General features: G+C 47.1%; 1 protein-coding gene across 4 annotated transcripts in view; it reads left to right on the forward strand.

The window, feature by feature from the left end:
* TBCD (tubulin folding cofactor D) overlaps positions 1–24730 on the forward strand; it is a 2839019-nt gene that overhangs the window by 789652 nt on the left and 2024637 nt on the right. For all 4 annotated transcript variants that reach the window (XM_069654539.1, XM_069654542.1, XM_069654540.1 and 1 more), the window contains exon 12: positions 6693–6832. In XM_069654539.1, the coding sequence (XP_069510640.1) occupies positions 6693–6832 (140 nt within the window). The remainder of the gene's footprint in view (positions 1–6692; positions 6833–24730) is intronic.

A 24730-nucleotide genomic window follows, 5' to 3' on the forward strand; every position in this document is an offset into this window, starting at 1 on the left:
AAAAAGGGAATTAGAAGTGTACCCAACAGCCTCTCTGTGAAAGTGAATTTAGAAGCATACCGAATATCCTCTCTGTGAAAGTGAATTTAGAAGTGTACCCAACAGCCTCTCTGTGAAAAGTTGAATTTAGAAGTGTACCCACTCTGTGATAAGTTGAATATAGAATTGCATTTAAAAGTGTGCCCAATAGCCTGTCTGTGGAAAGTTTAATTTAGAACTACACTTAGAAAGTTGAATTTAGATGTGTGCCCTGTAGCCTCTCTGTGAATCAAGAAGTACGCCCAAGAGCCTCCCGTGGAAAGTTGAATATAGAAGTGTACCCCATGTAACCCATCATATCTCACCAACACGCTTACTCTCTCCTTACATCACCACTCAAATAGAACACAGAGATACTATGACACCATTCGGTATAACTGTTCTCATATCAACATTTGCCGCTCACCCCACATCACTCTAAGTAATCACTGCTGGTTACGCTCCCCCCAGCGAGGCGTTCTCCTCAGGCCTAACGCAGCCACATCCGATCTGGATAAATCCTGCCAGAACGAACACATACCCCTGACCTCTCAACCACCACACCTACCGCTAGAAAACAGCTATTACACCGATACTGCACGAGCTGTACACATACCCGGTGCTCACACGCACCTTTTTAACTCTCTCGACTCTCTCTACTGATATGAACTTCGGTTCCCAAGGGCGTTCAACCTACCAGCGCCTTCAGACCATACCAATGGTATATAAGGCGCTATATAAGTGCAAAATAACAATAACAATAACAATAGGTGCTAACAAACAAATCATCAAGAAAATCCAGATTCTGCAAAATAATGCTCTTAGAGCAGCACTAGGAATTGCTAGGAGAAAACACATCTCCATTACTAGAAAAGCTAACAACTGGCTCTACACACACGACAAAATCAAGTTGAAGGTGGCGACACTGACCTATAAATGTTTGAACAATGCTGCACCCAGTTACCTGTCGGAAAGATTCACCAAGAAGTCATCGACTAGGATTACTAGACTCTCTAACACTAACTACCCTGCTGTTCCCAGATTCAAGCTTTCGAGTATAGGGGGATGTAGTTTCCCATTCAAGGCAGCCCAATTATGGAACTCTTTACCACCAACATTAAGAGTAGATCAATCCTTGAGACTGTAAATACTGATTTTGCAACTGTAAATATTTGCTATCAACTCACCGCTGACTGTACAGTTTATTCCATCATGTTACCTCTAGGCACCTACATGCCCCTCTATATATTGTATATATTGTATTGCCTATATGCTACCGATTGCTGTCCACACTGATGGGCTTCTCATGTATTCTATCCCTTATATGTTTTTAACTTTGTAATTTCTGTAATTTGTTGTGTAACCAAGCTTTGAATTATCTTATCCTGTGCGCCCTGATACCTGTGGGTCCGGTGCGCAGTACAAATAATAATCAAACAAACAAACAAGATAGGTTACTTCCTAACTTTTCCATTACAGGTTGACCAGGTGGAGGCGGGTGGAGGTCATCTAGCCTAAAAAAGGCATTCTGCCACTGTTCACAACTAACCTGCCTTTCTCCTCTATTCTATGCTGATACACCTCACTTAAGAATTCACATGCCTATTTAAAACTGCCTGCAGTTAGTGCATCTATCACCGAATTTAAGTATTGCATGGTACCACATAGCGTATAATCTATTTGCCATTCTTTGAATAAATATCTCCAGAGTACAAAGTGTTATTATTTATGTGTATATATTTGGGTAGCAACCTTATTTTATATAACTAAACCTGTGTCATCACCTAACATAGTGTGCGGACATTCCTTTGTGGGAGCTTGGGGACTCACTGTACTTAAGAACCTACCTGCGTCACCTCCTGAAAGCTTAAGCCTGGCTGCCTGTCCATTGGTACAAAATTGAGAGCCTGGGCTGGCCATATAGAGGGCAGAAGTACAGATACCCCCCTTCAGTCTTTACAGTTACAATCTCAGTTATAATACTACAAGGCCCATTCTGCCGCATCCTTTCCAATGCCCATCTGTGTTGCAAAGCCCATACCTGCTACTCACCCTAACTGTTTTGGTCGTAATGGAGTATAAAGCTGGTACATAGTACACACAACTGTGACATCAAATAAAATATTGTTTTAACATGCATACACTTTGAGGCTAGTGATAAACATGATCCCGAAATGTAATCCCAGGTTTAGAGCCTTCCATCCCTCCTTTATTTTCAATTTTGACTTTGATACAACGATTAATCGCTCAGTCTTGTCCAGGTTTAACTTCTACTTCTGACCTATAGAATTGACTATTTCAGAGAAAGGTTCATATAGCGTGGAGATCTGCGCCCTTGGGGTCTCATGTTTAAGAGACATAGATGTATGTATCATCTCTATTATATCATCTACACTCTTTTAATAAATATTGAACTGTGAGCAAACTAAGCCCTGAGGTACCCTATAAAATCACTGGTTAATTGGGTAGTACATGGCCCCTCTGTCACTTGCTGGGTCCAATCCCACGTAAAGCTGTGTCTCCAGTACCCCTAATTGAGGCAGAAGTAAGAATAATAAGACAGTGTGAGGTAGGTGAGACTGGACTTGTATGTCTTTCTATATTATTATATTTTTTTTTATATAGCACTGTTCGCCCATAGGCAGCTCACAAGGACAGAGACGAAAGTACATAAAACATCAGTACAACAGGCTTCTGATATTCTGTATGCGGGTGAGGTTAACAAATAACTAAAAGGGCCCCTTCGTCGAACAGCCAGGTCTTAAGTTGTTTCTTAAATATGATAAGAGACACACAGTCATTGATGTTGGGCGGGGGGGGGGGAATTCCAGACCCTAGGTGCCCAGAAATTGAAGTTGGTTCCACCAACTCTTTTTAGAGTTTGTTGTGGCTCATGCAAAGCTTGATTTCCGTTAGAGCAGAGGTTTCTTCTGATAGGTGCTTTTTTATCTTACCAACAAGATAGTTTGGTGCATTGCCTGCTAGGCATTTTTATACCATAACTGCACCTTTGAATGCAATCAATCCTCTGTTCAACCAGGAGCCAGTGTAGCTTCCTCCTTGCTGGTGAGATCTTGGAGCGTCGACTTAGACCAAAGATGGGCCGGACAGCTTCATTCTGTATTGTTTGAATTTTTTTAATGTTAGTCTTACAGGTGCCCATCAATAAACTATTACAATAGTCTAGTGTAGAGTTTATTATGGCACCAGCAATCATAGCAAGCTTCTGCTCTGTCAAATATGGGCGAATTTGCCACAATAGATTGGAGTAAAATGTACATATTGATTTTAGGAATGAAGTATGCCTCTTAAAAGATAGATGTGAGCCAATAAAGACCTGTAAAGTTTTTACATGATCTGATACCACGATGCTGTTATTATTAATTTTAAAACTTCTGTATTGATCACATTTTTTAGCTTTTGGGGGGTTCTAACTGTTAGTAATTCTGTTTTTTCTTCATTTAACGCTAATGAGTTTGTTGCCATCCATTTTTGAATAGCGCAAAAAACCTCCCTGTCATGACCCTTGCCCCTGGCCCTCACTGGCAAGTCAGCCTTCCAGTTACAGCCAGGTCAAAGGCCTTAAATCCTCATCCAAGACTCTCTTGGAGTCGATCCTGGCGCCTTTGGCGCCTGGCTCATAACCATCATGAAGACCAACATTAGAATGGGACTATTTACTTGGGACTATTTAACTTGGGGGGATTCAGCCAACATGGAGGCACGCACCTAGCTCAGTTACAAGGAACGGAGCTATGCAGTCTAGTCTTTTGGGTGTGGCAGGTCTGGGACTACTTTACCTGGACTACTTTGGGTGTGTGGCAGGCCTGGGACTATTTTTCCTGGACTACTTTACCTGAGACTATTTAAACCGCACCCAAACAGCAGAACATTCTTTGCGTTATTCTGCTGTGGGCAGCGTAACGCTCACCGTGTACAGTTCTTTGATGCCATCTTACCTGAAACCAAGGACCTGCAGAGAGAGAAAGAACACTACGAAACTTACCTGGAACAGTATCCTGTCTTCAATCTATCGCTGACTTCAGTTCCACTCCTCTGAAGGTACGAACTCCATCATCCGGCACCGCATGCATCCTGGAATACCATAACCTGAAAAGAGGAGAAAGAAAGACAGCATTAGTAAGCGTTTACTCACGTTTCCTCCCGAATGAAGAAAGCCACACAATTCTTAACTCGGTAGTCATCTCCTGGTCAGTATCATTGCTGGAATATTACGGCGCTCAGCGAGGAACATCGCAACCTGCAAGGAGAGAAAAGACACAGGTTAGCAATATAAAAGGCGAAACAGCGCCACGCATTGCGCATTACTCACTGGACAGCATTGCGCACACCACGCTTTCGCCTACCTGCCCATGCTCATCTTCAAACTGCATGACAACACCAAAATACCTTTCCATACCTAAAAGGAAAGAAGCAAGACATTATTATTCGAACTAAGAGGAACATAAGAACTGCATTTAAAGACTGTAAAGCAGCAAACCTACGGAGTCGCAGTAGACCAGGATTCCCACAGGGGGGGCTTGCACCAGTGAAGTAACTTGGTCACTACTCGCCCCCCACATCTACGCACCCCTGCCACGAGGAGCAGGACGGAGAATCCACCTTTTACAATATTAAGGTGTGGAGAGGGCCTAAGGGGGAGGAAGAAGTTAAGGCTAAGGGAGGTGGGAAAACAAAGACAATCTGGTATTGAATCCAGCTCTCCTATATTGTAGACCCATCTTTAACCAGAGGCCTTACCAAGGGACCGGGAGAGGGTTTGAGAGTGCAAATCATCCAACCAGGGATGGGTGGTGTCCCCATGGATACCAGGTGAGTGTAACACTCCCTGACTCTGAGCATCCTTTTCATATAATCCTGAAAGCTCAAAGACCAATTGGGTGTCATCAGCGTAGTTGGTAAACTGGACACCGAGTGTTAGCAGCATGTCACACAATAGCTTAGAAAAAATATTAAAAAGCAGCGGGGACAAACATGACCCCGGAGGAACGCCACACATCAGCAGGGTTTTTAGTGAGGAGTTTTTGCCACTGCCGCCATTGTGGGTCCCAAAAAGGATTTAAACCATTTAGCTGCTGATGGTGAGGTGAGCATTTGCCAACTGTTGTTAGTCTCTCTGCTAAGAGATCATGATCTATCAAATAAAACGCAGAGGATAGATCCAATAACGGAAGTAAAGCTACATTCCCTTTTTCAATGATAGTGGCAATTTTCAGCTAAAGATCTAGGAGGGCTGTCTCTGTGCCGTGCTTTGCTCAAAATCCAGATTGTTCAGCAGCAAGTAATTATTATTTTCCACACATTTCTAATATTGTAAGTATGCAATTCTATCAATTATTTTCAATAGGAAGTGCACATTTGTGATTGGCCTAAAACTTCCTGGGACTGAGGGGTCTAAATTGTCCTTTTTAATAAGTGGAGTAATCCAAGCTTCTTTTATGTTTCCTGGAACATATGCTTCATCGAAGGACTAATTCATGAACTGGGTGACCCATGGAGCTAGTGTGTCCGCAAAGTCCTTAAAGAGCCTTGCTGGGAAGATGTCCCCCTTACATGAGGAGGGTTTTAGGTTATGAATAACCTCTAGGACTTCCATCTCTGATACCTTTTCAAAAGCAAAAGCTTCTAGATGGTTTTGCTCTGGAGGAACCACAGGCTTAGATGTTGTTTCAATATCAGGAAGTAGGCTTTTCTGGTTTCTGATGGCCTGTTGATGGTTTTGAGTTTTTCTAATAGACCCATCATGTATTGCTTGGCACCAGGCGTCGTTCTCTTGTTCCTGAAAGCTAACTGGTGCGTTTCTTAACTCCTGTAAGATCGAAAATATCTCCTTTAACTGAGATTTTGCTTGTTGTATTCTCTCATTAAACATTTTAGATTTAGTATTGAAGAGTGTTTATTTTATAGGCTTTTACAGCCTGTTTATAACTCGAGATTGACACAGCTGAAGGAGCCTTTCTCCAACAGCACTACGCTTTACGCTTAATTCTCCTAGCTTCTCAAATTTTCCCAGAAAACTATTTATTTTCGTCAATGGATTTGTTGATCTTAGCAGGTTTAAGTGGGGCCAACATGTCAAAAGCTTGATTGGTGGCCTTTCTGAACGAAAGAGTAAAATTATCAAGGGAGGTATAGTCCTGTAGTGATGGCAGGAGTGGTGTTACTTGCTCCTTAAAAGCCTCACTAGTCATATTTTTATAATTCCACCAGGTCGTAAGTGGCTTATTGCTGATTGGAAGTGAGGCCTGGAATGATGGTATAGTGCAGCCAAAGTTTACATCCCGATGATCGGACCAAGCACATTCCGTGATTGAAGTAATTTTTTCAAGATTTTTTACCACTATCCAATCTAGGATATTACCACTGCTGTGAGTTGCAGCTGAAACCAGCTGCTTAAAGCTAAAAGATTCAAGTGACAATTTCAAGTCCTTGGCCTCCTCATCTGATGGGTTATTTGTGCAACGTCTGAAAGCAAATACCTCACCCAACCAATAAACCCACTCCATTCCCTAATGTTGTTTATTATGCACATTATTTGCACAGGCTTCAGGTCAAAGATTCCTACTAGTAAGTTTCTGTTTTTTCATTTGCATGAGGAAGATTAAAGTAGTGTGTGCTCTTCACTTTGCCAATCGCACCTTCCTTTCATGCAGGTACCAGCGTGGTTCAAGGTCTTTGGCTGCTAATCTGCGAGTTTCTATTCCAAATCAAGCCACTTCCATCCCAGAAGATTCACCTACTGATGACGAAGGCGATGGGTATGACATCCCAGCAGAGATTGAGAATGTAGTAGGTATGTTGGTGGCAAATGAACTATTATGTGGTGACATTGCTTGTGCTAAATATAAAGCAATGTCTGGTGATTTATGTGCGTTTGTGCCAAGAATTACCAGACAAACCAAGATGTATCCCGTTGACATCAGTGGTGTATTTTTATGACCTGACCTCCCCCGAAAAAGCTTTACCAAGTAGTTGTCACTTCTAAGAATGCTTGCTGTGTAGCAAGAGAAAAACCTGGCACACAGAGGTCCAGGCCTCCAGTAATGTATCACCAACTGTCAACTCGCAAGTGCTATTTTTTCCACCTATTTATTGAACATAGAGGAACATTTCTCCTGGGACACTGCCATTTTTGTTAACTCCCTTCTCTTTCTGGAAGCCCCCCTCCTCCGAAGAATCCAATCCTTCTCCCTTTGCCGTCACTGTCCAAGCTCTTGCATTGTCCTGCATTGATGGGTTCCATGTGTTAATTCCGCCGCAAAAATATTGCGATGCTAAAATATCGCCATATTTTTTCAGTGAAATTTACACATGGACCCTGCAGGGGACAACCCCGCAACCCCTGCATCATTTATTAATGTGCGGGAGACACCCCCCCGCATCCCCCGCTCCCACACAATATCCCCCCCAAAAATATCACCTATGGCGAACAAAACGGCCATATCTACGGCTATATTTTTGTTGGGAATATTATGAAGTGATACCCATTGATGGTAGTAAATCCCTCTTCTCCCCCTCTATCAACCCTCCCCCATGTCTTAAGGCCGTCCTACGCGCATCATGCTGATCTCAGTGCAACGCAAATCCCATCATATTGCTGCAAGACCCATGGACCTCTTTTGGCTCCTCCCGCAGATGTGTATATAGATTAAATCCCCATGCTTATCTTCAAACCTTCCACACAACAAACTTGACTACTTAATACTGATTATTAAAAATACTAAAGCCATTCAAATGCAATGCTCCTTGAAACCCTGAATGCAGGCGAAACAAAAGCAGAGAAACAAGCCTTCGCTGGCTTTGCTCCTGCATGCTGGAACCCTTCCACTCCATTTGACTCACCCCCTTCTTACCAACATTCAGAAACAAAATTAATATTTCTGTTAATGCGCATCCATTCACCCACCAATCTTTAAATCCATGGCCCCTCAAGACCCCCTGAATGTGTCACTACTGCCTATGCCAATGTCCCCCCTCTCCTCTAAAGCAGTGCCAGACTAGAATGGTAGGAACAGTTGTCCAAAGTCGAGCTCGGGCTGGGGTCAGATATTGCCTGCTTTCTTATAAAATGTAGGAGAATGGGTTTAAACAGGGCAAGTATGTGGTCAAATGTCATTGAAGAAAGGACAAACACAAATTTGATATTCTGAAGAAGGACATGCCCGCGGTTTAGATGCTGATGGAAAAACTATTCACATTTTAATGATGCATCAATTTTTTTAATCATGTCCCTTAAATATGTGTGCTGCTTTCTGGATGACACATTTAATATGCCTGATGTAATTGATTGGAGTGGTTTTTGTGCTATGTTTTTTTATTTAATTTATTTATAACGTGCTGGAACATCACAAAACAAATAACAAAAAACACAAAGCAGAAATTTAACATACAAAGTCAGCAGGGGGGAGTCCATAGAAAATTACTAAAAAATGAGTCTTCAATCTGCGTTGAAAGGACAACACAGTGCTGCATATTCCCAGACCCAGAGGCACAGCATTTCATAACTAAAGTACTGCTACAGAGAAACATACATCAAGAACCTGTTATAGCTTGGCTACGGGTACTTCTAGCAATTCCGAGTTGTTAGACCATAATGTTCGCCTGACAGGGAGCCATGTTAACTGTTTTGCCAAATACACTGGACTTTTCCCATAGAGGCACACATGAGTGATGCATAATGTCCTGAATAGAATCCGTTTTTGAACAGGAAGCCAATGGAGTGATCTTCTTACTGCAGAGACATGACCAGTTCTCTGAAGGCAGTAACTGCTCGAGCTGCATTATTTTGGACTACTTGCACACGGTTGAGCTCTCCCTTGCCTATGCCCTGCAAAAGGCTGGCACAGTAATCCAGGCAAGAGCCCATTATCGCACAAGCCAGTGTTGCAATATCTGCTGTATCCAAGAAAGGCCTAATTTGCGCCAGTAACTTAAAATAAGTAAGATGTAATAAGTAAGTAATAAGTAAGATGAGCGGGACGCACGACTGCTGAAATGCGCTTTCATTGAGAGGTCTAAATCCAATACCATACCCATCATTTTAAAAAGAACTTTAGGTAGTGTTGCCAGCTGACAATCAGCAACTTGAAAAGCAGAGTAGGCAGAGTCCATTTTTATTTATTTAATTTATTTCCAGAGCGCGAAACAGAAACCACAGAGGCATATGGTTGCTAAGCAAGACACACATACAATGAAAGGAAAGGGGTAGAAAAGGCACGACTGAAGAAGATGCATGCAATTTCAGGACATGTCAAATCAGCAAAATAGACTGGTTGTCAGTTTCCTTTTAAAATCCGGCAGCGACACACATGCTCGCAGATTGGGTGGAAGGGTATTCCACAAAACAGGCGCTGCATAAGGAAAAGACCCCACGCAAGACATTTTCTTTGGATTGTGTTTTAATTAGGCAGCCAGCAATATCAAATTGCGGATATTCCTGGCCTAGCTTCCCAAGTTGAAGCACAGTCCCGACCACCTTGAGTTCGGTCTTGGAATCATTTAATGCTAGCTTATTCACCCGCAGCCTGGTTTGACTCAAGCTATAGGCAAAGTTCACAGAGGTGGAGTAGTCATGGTCGTAGTCACCTGACAGTGGCACAAGGCACTGCATGTCATCCGCATAGTTCGCATAAATTATGCTCACCGCATCCAATTGGTCAAATGATGGGAGCGTAAAGATATTGAATAAAGTGGGAGACATGCAGGAGCCCTGAGGCACACCACAAAAGACGAGGAACTCCTCTGCGGACAACTCTTGGAAGATGATCTGAGCCCTGCGCTCAGATATAAATGAGGGTACACAGCCTGCCGCCACAGCTGAAAAATGTGCTGTGCAACTAAGTCTGTCTGTGAGTTCTGAGTGGAATACAAGGCATACCATTTTGCAATATCTATTCTGCCAAAATGTGAGGGGGCTGGCATTCGGAAGTGTGTCTCTTGCAAAAACACCATATTGACAGTATGTTTCAAGGTACGCCACCACTTTGCACTCTTTAATGGTGTTATTTATCCCTCTACAGTTCCATGCAACTTCTCTAAGTGACACACTTCGACCCCATCATACTTCATCCAGTGACGTTACAGTTTGAGCAGTTTTAATATTAATCCTCATAGACCATTTCCTTGACATGCTTCTGCGTGTATTGCTATGGCTAACTAAAAGCTCCTCTCTTCTTCCCCCTCCCTGTCCCACATCCTCACTGGCCCATCCTCAACTACAAGCGCAAATTCCACACCTTGCCCCTTTAATGTTCCCTCCCATTTTTTTTTTAAACATATTTTATTAACTTTTGTTGCATTACATACAAATGGTGACGGAGGAAAAGAATAACAAAACCATGAGAACAAATTAACCTAATAACCTAAACAGTCTTCGATTTTTTGCTATATAGTTTTCAAGTTCAGTTTGGGCCGGTGGTCTAGAAGGCTGGAGTTTCGGGACGCCTTGGGTGACCCATCCAAGGAATCCATGACGTTAGGGTGGTGTTTTGCTCTTTCTCGCTGGTGTAGGCAGTCTGCCTAGGGGGGGCTTGTGGTCGGCGGCAAAGTTTATGTCTCGGAGGAGCGCTTTCCATGATTCAAGAGTGTCGTTCCCGCCATCTTCTTCTGCATTAGTTCCTTCCTGCCATGCTCTGGTTTCAGCTTCTGTCCATCTCTCCTACTCTTTGATCCATCGCTCTTGCCTGGGCCCTCCTGGCGCCTTCCATGCCATTGCTATTGTTCTTTTGGCAAGAATACATGCAATGTCCATCAGCTTGGTTATATTTTTGTGTTTGCTTATCCTGGGATATGTGCCTAATAAGCATTCTTTCGGGCTCCATTCATATCTGGACATCCCAGCGTCCGTGCAGGTCTGTTGTGCTTTGGACCAGAGTTTTCTCGTTCTGGTGCAAGTCCAGAACATGTGCATTAAGTCTGCATCGTCCGTGCTGCACCAGGGGCACTTTGAAGATGTGTTATTGCTGAAACCAGCCACTCTCTGTGGAGTCATGTACGTACGATACAATACATATAGCTGAATTTGTCTAAATCTGGCGTTTCTTGACACCTCTTTGGGGTAGGTTAACGCTCTTTCCCAATCGTTGTCTGTTAGTGTGATTCTTAGATCCGCCTCCCATTTTTCTTTCAATGGTGCACTCTTCGGATTGGGCTTGTCCATTAATCGACTGTAAATTCTAGTTATTGGTTTCCAGCCATCTGTAAGGTCAAACATCTCCTGCAGGAGGGGGTCCGGGGTGGGTTCTTCCGGCCAGCTGTCCCATTTCTTCTTGGCTATTTGTCTGAGTCGGTGATACCACAGGAACTGTCCGCTAGTGAGTCCTTCCCTTGCTTGAAGCGTTTCGAACTCCCTGAATTAGTCTTCATCGAACATATCTCCCCAGGCATAGAGTCCGGCTCTTTCCCAGCTTCTTGCTACCGTGAGGTCTGTTTGGGTTTTACATGCGTCCACCAGGATGGGGATGTTGGGGGAGTAGGGGTGTTTTGTTTGTCGGATCAAGCAAGTTCTAGACCATATCTGCCTACCCAGTTTTACAATCATTGGGTCATTCTGTGTCTGCTTCAGTGGGTTCCAGAGTGTCTCTTTGGGGAACAGCTTGGAGGGTGTTTGTTCCAGCATCTCTGATTCGGGGTTTGGGTCATCTGAGAGCCATTTCGTGACATGGGCGAGCTGTGCGGATAGGTAGTATGTTTGTAGATCAGGTAGTTGTATTCCTCCTTCTTTGTACGGTAGTGTGAGAGTAGATAATGACAGTTTATGTCTGGCTGGTCCCCATAGAAAGTCCCTGATTATTGCTTCAAGCTTTTTGAAAAATGGAGGTCTGATATAGTGACTGATGTTAATAAAGTAGTACAAGAAGCAGGGTAGGATTATCATTTTGACAATTGCTGCCCTACCCATCATTGCTAGTGGCAATTTAGACCAAAATTTCATAGAGTTTCCGAGGCCCTTTATTACTGCTTCAGTATTGTGTTCATGCGTTAGTTCCGGGGTGTGTCTCACATTGACACCTAGGTATCTAAATGTTTCCGGTTGCCATTTCATCCCCACATTTGGCAGGTCCGTTTCTTTCCGGTCCCTGAGCCTAGCCAGGGGAAACGCACAAGATTTCTGCCTGCTGAATTTGATTCCGGAGTAGCGTGCGTAGTTGTCCAGTACATCCAGTGCCACTTGTGCATTAAGTTGGGGGTCTTTTATGTACAGGAGCACGTCGTCTGCATATAGGGATATTATGGTGTACTTGTTTCCCATTCTTATGCCCGCATCAAAAAGCTGTCTCCGGAAATATATGGCTATCGGCTCCAGTCCCAAGATGTACAGCATTGGTGACAGTGGGCAGCCCTGTCTGGTACCCCTTTGTATGTCCCAGGGTTCAGATATCGTGCCTCCGGTCCGGACTCTAGCCACTGGTGAATTATAAAGTACCTTGATCCATTTCACAAAGCCCTCTCCGATGCCAAATTCTCTCAGCACTTCAATCAGCCACTCCCAGAATATGGAGTCGAAGGCCTTGATGGCGTCGAGCGACAACACTGCCAGGTCTTCGTCTCTCGAGTATGTCTCAGCCATGGTGTGTTGTAGCCTTCTGAGGTTGGCTGTTGTGTTGCGTCCTGGGACGAAGCCGTTTTGGTCGTTATGGACTATAGAACCCACCACTCTTGCTAGTCTCTTGGCCAGGATGGTGGTGAGGATCTTACTTTCATAATTTAACATCGCTATCTGGCGATAGGAGTCGCATTCAGAGTGGGGTTTGTTTGGTTTGAGGATTGGGGTTATTATCGTTTCCTTCATTGAGTTAGGTAGGATCCCGTTCTCATATGATTCTCGGTAGACCTGTAGAGTATAGGGATGAGGGTTGCTTCATATGTTTTGTAAAATTCGGGTGGGAGGCCGTCACTTCCGGGGGTCTTGCATGTCGCTAGGGATCTGATCGCTTCTGCCACATCTTCCGGGGTGATCTCCATTTCTAGGGATTCCCTTTGTTCATCGGAAAGTTTTGGGAGTCCTATTTCTTCTAAGGTGTCTCTGATTTCGTCCCTGGGCACCTGTTTGTCGTGGGCGTACAGTTTGGCGTAAAATACCGCAAATGCCTCGTTAATGTCTTGTTGTGTTCTATGTGTTGTTCCATTGTCATCTGTGATTTCGGTTGGGAGGTGTCTTGGGTGCTCTCGTTTGCAGAGCCATTCCAGCAATCTTCCAGGTTTGTCGGTTTCTTTATGCGTTCTGGCGGTGTGGGTTGCGAAATCAAACTTAGCGAGCCTATCCCAGGCTGAGGTACATTCTTCTCGGACTTCTCTCAGTTTAACTTCCCCCTCTGGGCCAGCTTTGGGGTTCGTTTCCAGTTTCGTTATTTCCTCTTCTAGTCCTTCTAGTTCAGCCTTCAGTCTTTTGCGGATACCTCCCGCTTTTGCTATGGCTTCCCCGCGTGTTACCACCTTCATGGCTTCCCATAGCGTGCCCCAACTTGCCACTGAGCCTTTGTTGTTGTTAATGTATTCCTCCAGCGCTGTGTTCAGGTTTTCTCTGAATTCTTGGTCAGTGAGTGCTGCGGTGGGCATTCTCCACGTTGGGATCGGTGGTCTAGGTCCCCTAACCTTCCACTGCATGAGTAGGGGGGAGTGGTCCGAAATTGTTCTGCCAAGGTATGTTGTTGAGTCTGCCATCAAAACTTGCTCCCGGTCTATGAACAAATGGTCAATCCTAGTGTGGATCTTGTGCGGGGCTGAGTAATAGGAGTAGATCCGATCCGTGGGGTGTTGTTCTCTCCAAACATCCACCAGATTTAGATGTTCGAGCGCACTGTTCAGCGACTGGGTTGCGGCATTTCGCAGTTGGTGTGGAGGTTCGGACCTATCTATGGTTTCGTCCCTGACGCAGTTGAAGTCTCCTCCCCATATAAAAGTTCTATCCCTGTGGTGTATCATTTTTTTGCACAGGGCCTTGAGATGTGCCGGTATGCCGTGTTGTGGGAAGTAAGAGTTTACCAGGCAAATGGACGTGTGTTCTATGGTTCCCCACATAATTAGGTACCTGCCTTCTTTGTCCGCTTCAAAGCCCTGTAGTTGAAATGGCACATTCGGGCTCACCCAGGTGAATACCCCTCTAGCGTATTTGGAATAGTGCGCCCCCCTTCCAGTGCCACCCCAACGCTCCGATATTTTGGACGTAGATTCTTCTGTGAGGTGGGTCTCTTGTAGCATTGCAATTGAGATCTTTTTTCTGCGGAGGTAGGATAGGATCCGGTTTCTCCTTAAGTATGAGCCCATTCCCCTCACATTCCATGTCATGATTTTAAGTTGGGATGTCATTTGGTTGGTATCTGGGTTCCGTCCCCTCAGGTGCCCCCCTGTTTTCTCGGGGTGGTTCTCCTTCCCGCTGCGGGTTTTCGGGTGTTGGTTCAGGAATCTCTGTAACCCCGGGTCCTGGGTTCATCCTTTCCTGCGCCTCTTTGGTTTTTAGTGCTGTGTAACTAACATAACAATTAACAAAACTGGAACTGGTGCGCCCAGCGGCTGCATTCGTCCTGCGGCGCTCGGGAGCTCTCGTGTCCTCCAGACCCATCCAGGTATCAGGCACGAGCGGGGTCGAACTGTCTGTGGGGGTAGCGTCCTGTGCCTGGTGGGAGGCCGAGCGAGGGCCGCTTCTGTTTAGCCAACTGTTGTATGGATTACCTGCTTATTTTCTGGTCGCCCTGTCTTTTGCTTCAGCCATGTTAATGCTTGAGTAGCTGTGATCCTCCCTTACCCGGGCTGGGTGTGTCTGTGGGATCCGTTGGGTGGGCGTCTTTGTCTTCTGCGAGGTTATTGTCCTCCAGCCACATGTTGGCAGCTTCCGGGTTCTCCAGAAATATCGCTCTACCTTTAAAGATGATTTTCAGTCTCGAGGGGTAGAGGAGCATGTATTTTAGGTTGAGCTGACAGAGTCTGGCTTTTACTGGTACAAAGGAGTTCCTTTCCCTTTGGACTTTTTGGGTGTAGTCTGGGTAAATGGATATTTTGGAGTTGTCTCGTTCTATCGGCCCTTCCTCCCTGGAGTACTTCAGGATGGTTTCTCTATCTTGGAAGTTGAGTATTTTGGCAATTATGGGGCGAGGGTGTGAGCCAGGCGGGGGCCTCCTTTGTAGGGATCTATGTGCCCTTTCAACTGAGAATCCTTGTGTTAGTTTCCCGGCGCCCACCTCTTGTTGTATCAGGGACTCTATGTAGGCAGTTGGGTTCGGGCCTTCACTTCCTTCTGGCACCCCAAGTATTCGGACATTACCTCTCCTCGCCCGTCCTTCAGCTTCCTCGGATCTTGTCTCTAGCATCGCCACTTTCTTTTCTAAGTCCAACACCTTCGCCTTCAGGACCCCTGTGTCTTCCGATGTTTCTTTTATGGCCGTCTCAGTGTTTGCTACTCTCCCTGTAAGGTTTCGGGCATCCTGACGCATTAGTTGGAGTTCAGATTTAAATTCTTCAATCCTTGTATCTATGAACGTCCGTAGTGATGCAATGGCCTCTAACACCTGTGATTGGTTGTCTGCGGGCTCCTCTGCCCTTGTATGTGGCGGTTCTGGGGTGGAAAGGGATGATTGTGCGGGGTTTCTTGTCTTAGCAGAGACATAATTGTCCAGGGTTGTTGGTTTCCCTTTGTTTCTGTTGGCCATACTGTGGTTTTGTTGGGGCGCTGTTCAGTTGTTCTGGCTGGGGTGTTTCTGAGCCAACAGGGTATTCCAGTTGTTAGTTGTTGTGCCTTTCTGTGTGGGAAGGGGTCCGTTCCGTGTCTTCCCTGGAATATGGTTAAGTGTTTGGGTTGTACCAGGTGTGTTGGCAGCGCGTTACTATATTGTGCAGTGTCAATCCGGCATATTATCGCGGCCCGGCAGCCAGCTCCTAGGGGGGCCTTCGGCCGTTTGGGTGGTTCAAGCTCCTGCTTTGCCTCCCGTGGAATGTGTGGTGCGTTACCGTTGGTGTACCCTCCCCACGGATCTCCTCACCTCTGGTCTCATCTGCCGGGCGCTGGAGCCGGGCGGGGAAAGCGGCGCCCCCAGCCAGCTGCCCCGCGCGTTGTCTCTCGCTCCGTCTTCTCCCGTACCGCTCCAGCCGCAAACGTCCCAGCAGGCTTCTCAGCAGGCGTTCCGTTCTCCCTCCTCAAGCGGGAGGCGGAATTGCTGCCTCCGGGCACCCTCCCCCGGCTCGCGGGTCCAGCTGGGTCTCTGCCGGTGGTTGTCGTCGGCTCCCGGTTTTACGTGTCCCTGGGCGGGAGGGAGCAGGGAGTTCCTGGCCGCAGCTGCCTCAAGGACCTCGCCGCGTGTGTTTTACACAGCGCTATTGGTGCCGGCGGCCCTGGAGTCACTGGGCAGACACCATCTTGGTTGTGTGCGGAGGTTGGGTGGGACCCCGTTCCCGTCGACCGTCTGCTTGCTCACTTGTTCGGCAGAGATAGGGAGGATCGCACGGAGTTGCGTTCCCAGCGTCGGCGAGCAGCTTGTTTGCTTTGTCGTGCCTCTCCGCTTCCTCAGGCAGGAGGGGGGTTTGCTCCGGCGCGGGCACCTCCCCGCCGATTCGCGTCTGCTGGATCGCAGTCAATGGGTGTCCCTTGAGAGGACTGCGTGTCTCTGGGCAGGAGGGAGAGGTTCTTTTGAGCCGCGGTTTCCTCAGAAGGATCGCCTCGGTTGAATCGCGCGGAGGGGGCCGGGCAGGATTATTGTTGCCGGCAACTCGAGTGTCTCTAGTTAGGCGCCATCTTGGATGCGGGTGAAGGTTGGGGGGGTCCCCGTTCTTTTGGGCCCTCACGAGTTTCACGGGTCCGATTCTTCAGTGGGTTTGCTGATGTCTGCTGGGAATTGCTTCTGCTACCCTCGTAGCCGTTTTCCAGCGCTGGGGGTGAGGATTAACTACGGCGAAAAGGATCTAGAAGCAGCGCCTCGGTCGGAGCTCCGCAGCTCACCCTCCTCCCGCCATGAGCTCCAGGCCACGCCCCCCTAATGTTCCCTCCCATAACGTATCCCGTAGACAGTGGAAACCATGGGAATAAAGGAACCGATTTCAACAATCAAAACTTAAACCCCCCGCTCCTGGTGTGTCTCTCTTTCAAGAGAGGCCATCTATTGTGCCAATCAAGACCAAACAAGGGTACATTTAATTGGTGGGGGATGTGGTCCGAACAAGAGCTTACTAAATACATTATGGGAAAGCTCGCCATCTCCCAGTTTACTCTGCACACTGAATCTGTTGGCTGCCTCCATGGCCATCAGTCTGGCTTCAGAGCAGCCAGAGTTATGGAAACTGCCCTCCTGAACACCCCCAATGATCTGCTTTCTAACCTAGACTCTAGCTCTCCCTCTGCCTCATCCTCATTGACCTTTCCTCTGCTTCCGACACAGTCAATCATGCCACTCTGATGCAGAAAAATCAATAGTGGAAATGCTGCCTACCCCGCGGGAGTACTCGCCTGAGTTGCGGCTACTGGCCCCGATAGAGCATGACCCCTGGGCTGAGAGGAGGTTTCTTGGCATGGCATTAGTGGTGGCCACATTGCTCATTGCCAGAACCTGGGGTAAGCGGTGTGCCCCAAGCTTCCTGGCCTGGCTGAATTGCATGAACATGTGCGAACTGAGAGAAACTATGTATGCGATATCGCTACCAGCCAGTAGCAGACCTCTAGACTATTGGCCCCCCTCAGATCCTATAGGTCTTAGAACGTTGTGGACACTGTGTCCCCATGAATGAACTCGTATCATCAGCTCTAGCAGTTCACTAACTATTGGTAATTTATTTTTGAATGTTTTTATTGGCATTTGTATCAAATATTAAAACCAGTGTCATAATTCACCAATAGTGTTCTGCATATAAAGTATACCAAGTGAATGTAAGTAAACAACATTTAACCAATAAGACTTCACATGTCATTCTGCCAATCTGTGTTTTCTGTGAGTGCCTTAGCGGGGTATCAATAGTTTGACAGCGCTTTTCGTATTGGGGGCAGACTGGATTACCTTACTAGCACCCTAGTAGCAACATCTTTATTGTGAGCTACTCATAGCCTGAACCATAGCTTTTTGTTTTCACTGAGGTTTATCATCAGATGATTGGTACATGGCCCAAATTAGTGCCTTCCAGGCTTCGCATGCTGAGCTTGCTTCACTCCCAGCTTTGGAGACCCCTTCGCCACCCACTCTAGTCTCTGCACTTGACCAATGCTCCAACTCCCTGTACCACTTTTCATACCTCGGCCCACTGGCTGATTTTCACGCCATTGCAATGGACCTTTTTGCTAATATGCATGCCATGTCCATGAGCTTAATTATGTGTCTGTGTTTACCTTTTCTTGGGTAGGTCCCCAGGAGGCATTCCCCTGGTGTCCACTCATATCTCACCACCCCAGCTTTCCTACGAGCCAGTTCTATCTTGCTCCAGAAGCATCGTATCTTTGGGCACGCCCAAAACATGTGGATCAGCTCCGCTCCCTCTGAGCCGCTCCAGGGGCACTGCCAAGCAGTCTCGCTGTTAAACTTAGCAATTCTGCCCGGGGTCATATATGTCCTATATAGGACTTTTAGCTGGATTAACCTGAATCTGGCGTTTCTAGAAACTTCCCGGGGGTATTACAGGGCCCTAGCCCATTCCCTTTCCGTTATATCGGTTCCCGTTTCAGTCTCCCATTTTTGTTTAAGTACTATGCTTTTGGGGCTAAGCCTATCCATCAGTTGGATTCTGGACACCGGTTTCCACCCATCCCTGAGGTTGTGTAGCACTGCCAATGCCGGGTCCATTTCTGGTTCTTGTGGCAAACCTTGCAGATTACTTTCACTGCTTTTCTAATCTTGTGGTACCATAATAATTGGCCCCTAGGCAGCCCTTCTTCTTCGTAGGCATAACCCCATGTGTAAACACCGAACCCTTCCCACTGTCTCATGTCTACCAGGTCCTCCTTGACAACACAGACCTCGGCTGCCAGTGGGGTTTCTGGGGATTATAGGCAGTCACTTTTTGACATTTTTAGGGCCCTGTTCCAAACCTTCCTGCCCAACAGTACAATCATCGGGATTGCATTTAAGCACTTTGGCGAGATCCAGAGTATTTCTTTCAGGTGCGCTGGGGCCACTAGTCGTCGTATCAGTCTTGTTTCCGAGGTAGCCCCATCCGCTAGCCATTTGGCCATGTGACTGAGTTGCACTGCTAGGTAGTACCTCTCTAGATCAGGTAGTTGGACTCCACCTTCTTTGTATGGTAGCGTCACTGTGGACAAAGACAGTCTGTGTCTAGTAGTGCCCCATAGTAGCTCTCTCAACAGTTTCTCTATCGTGCAAAAGAATGAGGCTGAGATGTAGTGGTGCACATTGTGGAAGAAATACAGAAACCTTGGCAAAACTATCATTTTAGTTATAGCAGCCCTACCCATCACCGACAGTGGGAGTCTTGACCAAAACATCATAGATTTTCTGAGCCCTTTCATTGCCAGTTTGGTGTTGTCCTCATGCATCAGGCTCGGGGTATGCCAAACGTTCACTCCCAGATAGCTAAATGATTTAGGCTGCCAGCTAAGCCCGACCTCAGGGAGCTCTATCACTAGTTTCCCAGCCAGTCCTGCTAATGGGAATATGCAGGATTTCATCCTGCTGAAAGATATCCCTGAGAATCCTGCTAATCTCTCCAGCACCTCCATCACCACTGGAACATTCAGGTGCAGGTCCCGTAACGTCATCAGCGTACACGGACACCACATGGTGTACCCCTCCCACTGTGATTCCGGTGTAAAAAAACAGTTTTCTAATGTATATTGCTATCGGCTCCAGGTCCAATATGTAGAGCATGGGTGACAACGGACAGCCTTGTCTAGTCCCTCGCTGGATGTCCCAGGGGGCTGAAACTATCCTTCCTGTTTTTACCCTGGCCACTGGCGCTGCATAGAGTAGTTCAACCCATCTGATGAAGTGCTTGCCCAGCCCAAACTCTCTCAATACCACAATCAGCCACTCCCAATATATGGAGTCAAATGTCTTTATGGCATCCAGCGAGACTACTGCACAGTTTTCCCGCCTACCAGATGTCTGCTCCACAATTTGTTGTAGTTGCCGTAGGTTTATTGCTGTATTGTGATGTGGGATGAATCCGCCCTGGTACTCGTGTATTATGGCTCCTATCACCCTGGAGAGGCGATTAGCCAATATAGTTGTCAGGATTTTCACATCATAGTTTAACATTGCCAAGGGTCTATAGGAGTCGCACTTGTCTGTGGGTTTACCGGGTTTAGGGATCAGGAACACCAAAGTCTCTCTCATGGTCTTCGGAAGAATTTTGTTCTCAAATGCTTCCTGAAATACTTCATGTAGGATCGGGGTCAGCTCCTATGAGTACGTTTTGTAAAATTTAGGGGGCAAACCATCACTTCCAGGAGTTTTACTGGTAGCCAATTACTTAATTGCTTCACTTATATCTTCAGCACTCAATTCGCTGTTGAGCATTTCTCTTTGCGCCTTGTCTAGCTTGGGCAGCCCTTTCTCCTCCAGCCTGTCTAGTAGGTCTTGTTGTGGCACTTGTTTGTCCTGGCGGTACAAGTGGGAGTAGAATTTTCGGAAAGTGTCATTTATAGACCATTGCGTCATCTGGATCTCGCCCAGTTCGTCTTTAAGTGTTGTATTTAGATGTTTTGGCTTTTCCCTTTTGCACAGCCACGACAAAAGCCTGCTTGGCTTGTCCCCTTCAGAGTGTGCTCTGGTACTTTTCGCTATGTAGTCAAATTTTGATAATCTATTCCAGGCCTCACTGATGTTTTCCCTGATCGCCACCAGTGCCTCCTCCTCATTCCGTGTCCTCTGTGCATTGACTTCCAGTTGTCTGACCCTCTCCTCGTTTTCCTCCAGTTCACTTTTTAGTGTCCGCCTGATACCTCCCGCACCCGCCATAGTTTCCCCTCTCACCACTATTTTCAATGTTTCCCAAATGCTACTCCATTTATCTACACTCCCCACATTGGTGTCTATATACTCGGACAGTTTAGTGCAGAGTTTTTTCCAGAAATGTGCCATCCGACAAGGCCTCGGTTGGCATCCACCACAGTGGTATAGGAGGCCTGGGACCCCTCATCGACAAAACCAGTTGTAAGGGTCCCGTAATGATCGGATATCGACCAACCCAGGTAGGCTGCGGATTCAATTTGGGGGAGATGCGCCCTATCCACAAGTAAGTAATCGATTCTCGTGGATGGCCTGTGTGGGGATGAGAAATCAGAAAATTCCCTTCTCTTTGGGTGTAATTCCCTCCACACTTCTGATAGGTACAGGGTCTCTATAACCTGCTTGAGTGGCAATATCACATTTCCTGTCCCGTTATATAGCGGGATAGCCCTATCTAAGTCCCAATCATGTACACAATTGAAATCATCCCCCCCACCCCCGCCCGCAAATAAAAAGGCAGTCACACTATGGGGCCAGCGTTTCATACAGCCTACTCGGGTATGCCGGGGTCCCATGATTCGGGAGGTAGGAATTCACTATACAGACCTCATTTTGCTCAATGCTACCCTTAATAATCAGGTATCTCCCTTCTGTGTCCACTACTTTTGATATTAATCGAAAGGGCACAGATGCATCTATCCAGGTGTATATGCCCCGTGCATACTTAGAATATCCTGCACCAAAATCTGTCCCCCCCCCAGTGCGTCTCCATTTTTTCATTATCGCCTACTGTGAGATGGGTCTCCTGTAACAATGCTATGGAGATTTTCTTTCTGTGCAAGAAGGACTTAATCCTGTTTCTGCACATATAGGTGCCCATACCCCGTACATTCCATGTCAAAATTTTAATGTCAGCTGCCATCCTTATTTGGTGCCCTTCCTCCTAGCATTCCCCCATCCGCATCACCCCAATCGACCTATCGACCTTTGCCCACTTCCATTGCTTACTTTCACCTTTACCTCTCGCAGACCATCTCGCTATTTCATGCAGCATTGTGAAGACAACAACACTTTTTAACCAGTGCTATGTAAAAGATTTCAAACAGTTCTAAACTAAACTTAACCAACTGCACCCAGCGGTTGCATCAGTCCGTCAGCGCTCAGGTGCCCCGCTCCGTCACGGCCCATCTGGGTCATCATCGAGCAGGTTATGGTGCTTCGACAACAGGCCAGCACCAGTCTTTTCACAGGGGAGTGCCTGTCGGCTCCAGCCAGGTGGCTCCACAGTTCTCCCGTCTTTCATGTATTCTGTGGCTTTGTTGCAGTAAGTTCCATTATCCACTGAGGCTTGTGATTCTTTTAGGTTCCTGCGGTTGCCGGATGCTTGTTTTTTTCCTCTCACCCCGTTCCGATGTTCCTGGTTGTGTTTCAGTTTCATCTCCTTCCGCTATGTTGTTGTGCTCCAGCCACATGTTGGCCACAGCCGGGGTCTCTAGAAAAATTGCTCTCCCGTTGTATAGCACCTTGAGTCTAGATGGATACATCATGTATTTGATGTTTAGTTGGCGCAGTCTGACCTTGATCGGGACGAAGGAGTTTAGCGCCCTCTGTACATTTGGAGTATAGTCCATGTATATTGTGATTTTCGAGTTGTCTCTTCTAATCTCTCGACCTTCACGTGAATAGCACAATATGATCTCCCGGTCTTGAAAGTTCAGGACCTATGGACCCTCTCCACAGAAACCCCTTTGTCAGGCGGCCGGCGCCTATCTCCTGTTGTAATAGAGTCTCCACAAAGTTTGTGGGATTAGTGCCTTCCAGCCCCTCCAGGATCCCTAGCAAGCGCACATTATTTCGTCTGGAGCGTCCTACAGCATCTTCTGCTCTCTCTTCCAGGATCTTATTTCTCCTCTCCAGCTCCTGCACCCTGCTCTGGATATCCTTTAGTGTTTACGCAGTTTCCTGTTGCCCGGTCTCCGTTGTGGTTACGCGTTCCGTAAGATTGCGCATGTGCATCAGTTGCATGTCTGATTTTACTACTTCTATTTTAGTGTTAATGAAGGTGCATAATCCAGCTATGGCTTAGAGAATTTGCAGCAAAGGATTCCATTATGGGGGATTTGTTCTTCCTACTAATCTGGAGCATGTCATGTGTGTCTGCAGGTGTAAATGTTGCATCTTGCAGTGCCCAGGTCGCAATCTCCTTTGACGTCGTATTTCTGTGCCTCTCGTTGCGGCCGCCTTTATCTGTTCGCTCCTTGGTGGGTACTCCACCAATGCCGCTTCCCCGGGCTACCCCTGGTAGTTTTGCGCCGAGGTGCCTCTTTTGTGCAATTGTTCCTGGGCTTGCAGTATTTGCAGTGTTTGTATATGCAGTGTTCCTTCAACCTGCGTGGTACCCTAGCTGCCTCCAAGGCTCCCACACAGCTGAGGCCCTTTATGCGTCTCCTGCGTGTTGGGCGATTTGACTTGCGCAACTTGGCCTTCTGCCTACACACCCTACTGGTTTCTTTGCCGTTTAAACTGTCGTAGCTATCTGCCAATACAGCGTTGGTTATCACCTTAATATCGTGACCGAATATGCCGTTTACCTCTTCTCTACCCGGGGTTCCTGCTCGACCACCCTACTTGCTACAGTGTTCTTGGGGGTGGCGCTTAGATCTCTGCGTTAGGCAGAGGGTTATCAAGGGCAATGGACAGTGCCTTTCCTCCCTTGTGACCCAGTATCTGCTTAGTGTTGCGGTCCCCTGGTACAGTATTGTACAGCTATGCTCCATGAGCGGTTTGCCCCACCAGCAGAGCGTGTTCGCGCGCTCCTATCCACTGTCACAAGGGCTGCTTTGCTGCCTTCGTATACTCCACCGTATGTACGCCCATTTCAATGGGTCTTACATCGCATACTTGTGCTTTCTTTTGTGGCATCTCTCGTCGGCTCGTTAGGGCCCGTTCACACATTTGTTGTCCGCTGCGTGTTGTCCCACCTCTGTTGCCGGCGTGCTCCCTGTGTGCCCACTTGTTGCTTCCCCGAGGTTCTCTGCAGCGACTTCGCCGCTCACCGGTCACAAGGCGTCATGAGGTGTGCTTCTCGTTATGCGGTTGAGCGCCAAGTACTCCAGCAGTCTGTGGTGGCTGGGACTCCTCCTGCGCTTGCTTCCGCACCAGTCTGCGGTACTAATCCGCTGTCCTTAGGGTCCCCGTTCGTCTCTACCTGGGGCCCCTTTCAGATCGTTGGAGCCACGCAGTGTCGGCTCACTCTCCGGGCATCGTTGATCCAGCTTCCAAAGCAGCTTCTTGTTCCCTTGCGCTCGCCTCCGGTCCGTTGCCTCTGTGTTTTGGTCCGTCGAGCCTCTTGGGCTGGCCAGTTGTTGGATCAGCACCAGTCTGCGTCTCGCTGGGCTCGCGTGAGGGTCTCCCGCCACCACAGGCAGCTGTCATTTCCTCGGCAGGATGCAATGTAGATGCAGTGTCCAGCACTCCTTCCGCTTTCCGTCCTGCAATTGCAGAGCTGTGGTTTCCTCCCTTCCAGCTAACAGGCTGCAGGGCCGCCCGCCATTTTGTTTGCCGCAGGACCGGAGGTTTCCAGACGTCGTTACTCAGTGTGCAGGCTCCGATTTGTTCCTTCGTTTTCCGGTTGGAGAGAGAATCACTTCTCCTGTGGATATGTTTATTTTGTGCAGTGGTTGAGTTTGTTTGAAGGATCTAGGACAGGATCTAGACGGGAGCTCTGTGTAAGCACGTCTCTACATCATGAGCTCAGGCCACGCCCCCTCACTAACTATTGGTAATGTCTGAACATTGTATATAACTTTCTGATG

Source organism: Ambystoma mexicanum, chromosome 3q (genome assembly GCF_040938575.1).
Source record: "Ambystoma mexicanum isolate Mex_15411 chromosome 3q, UKY_AmexF1_1, whole genome shotgun sequence".
Taxonomy (NCBI): domain Eukaryota; kingdom Metazoa; phylum Chordata; class Amphibia; order Caudata; family Ambystomatidae; genus Ambystoma; species Ambystoma mexicanum.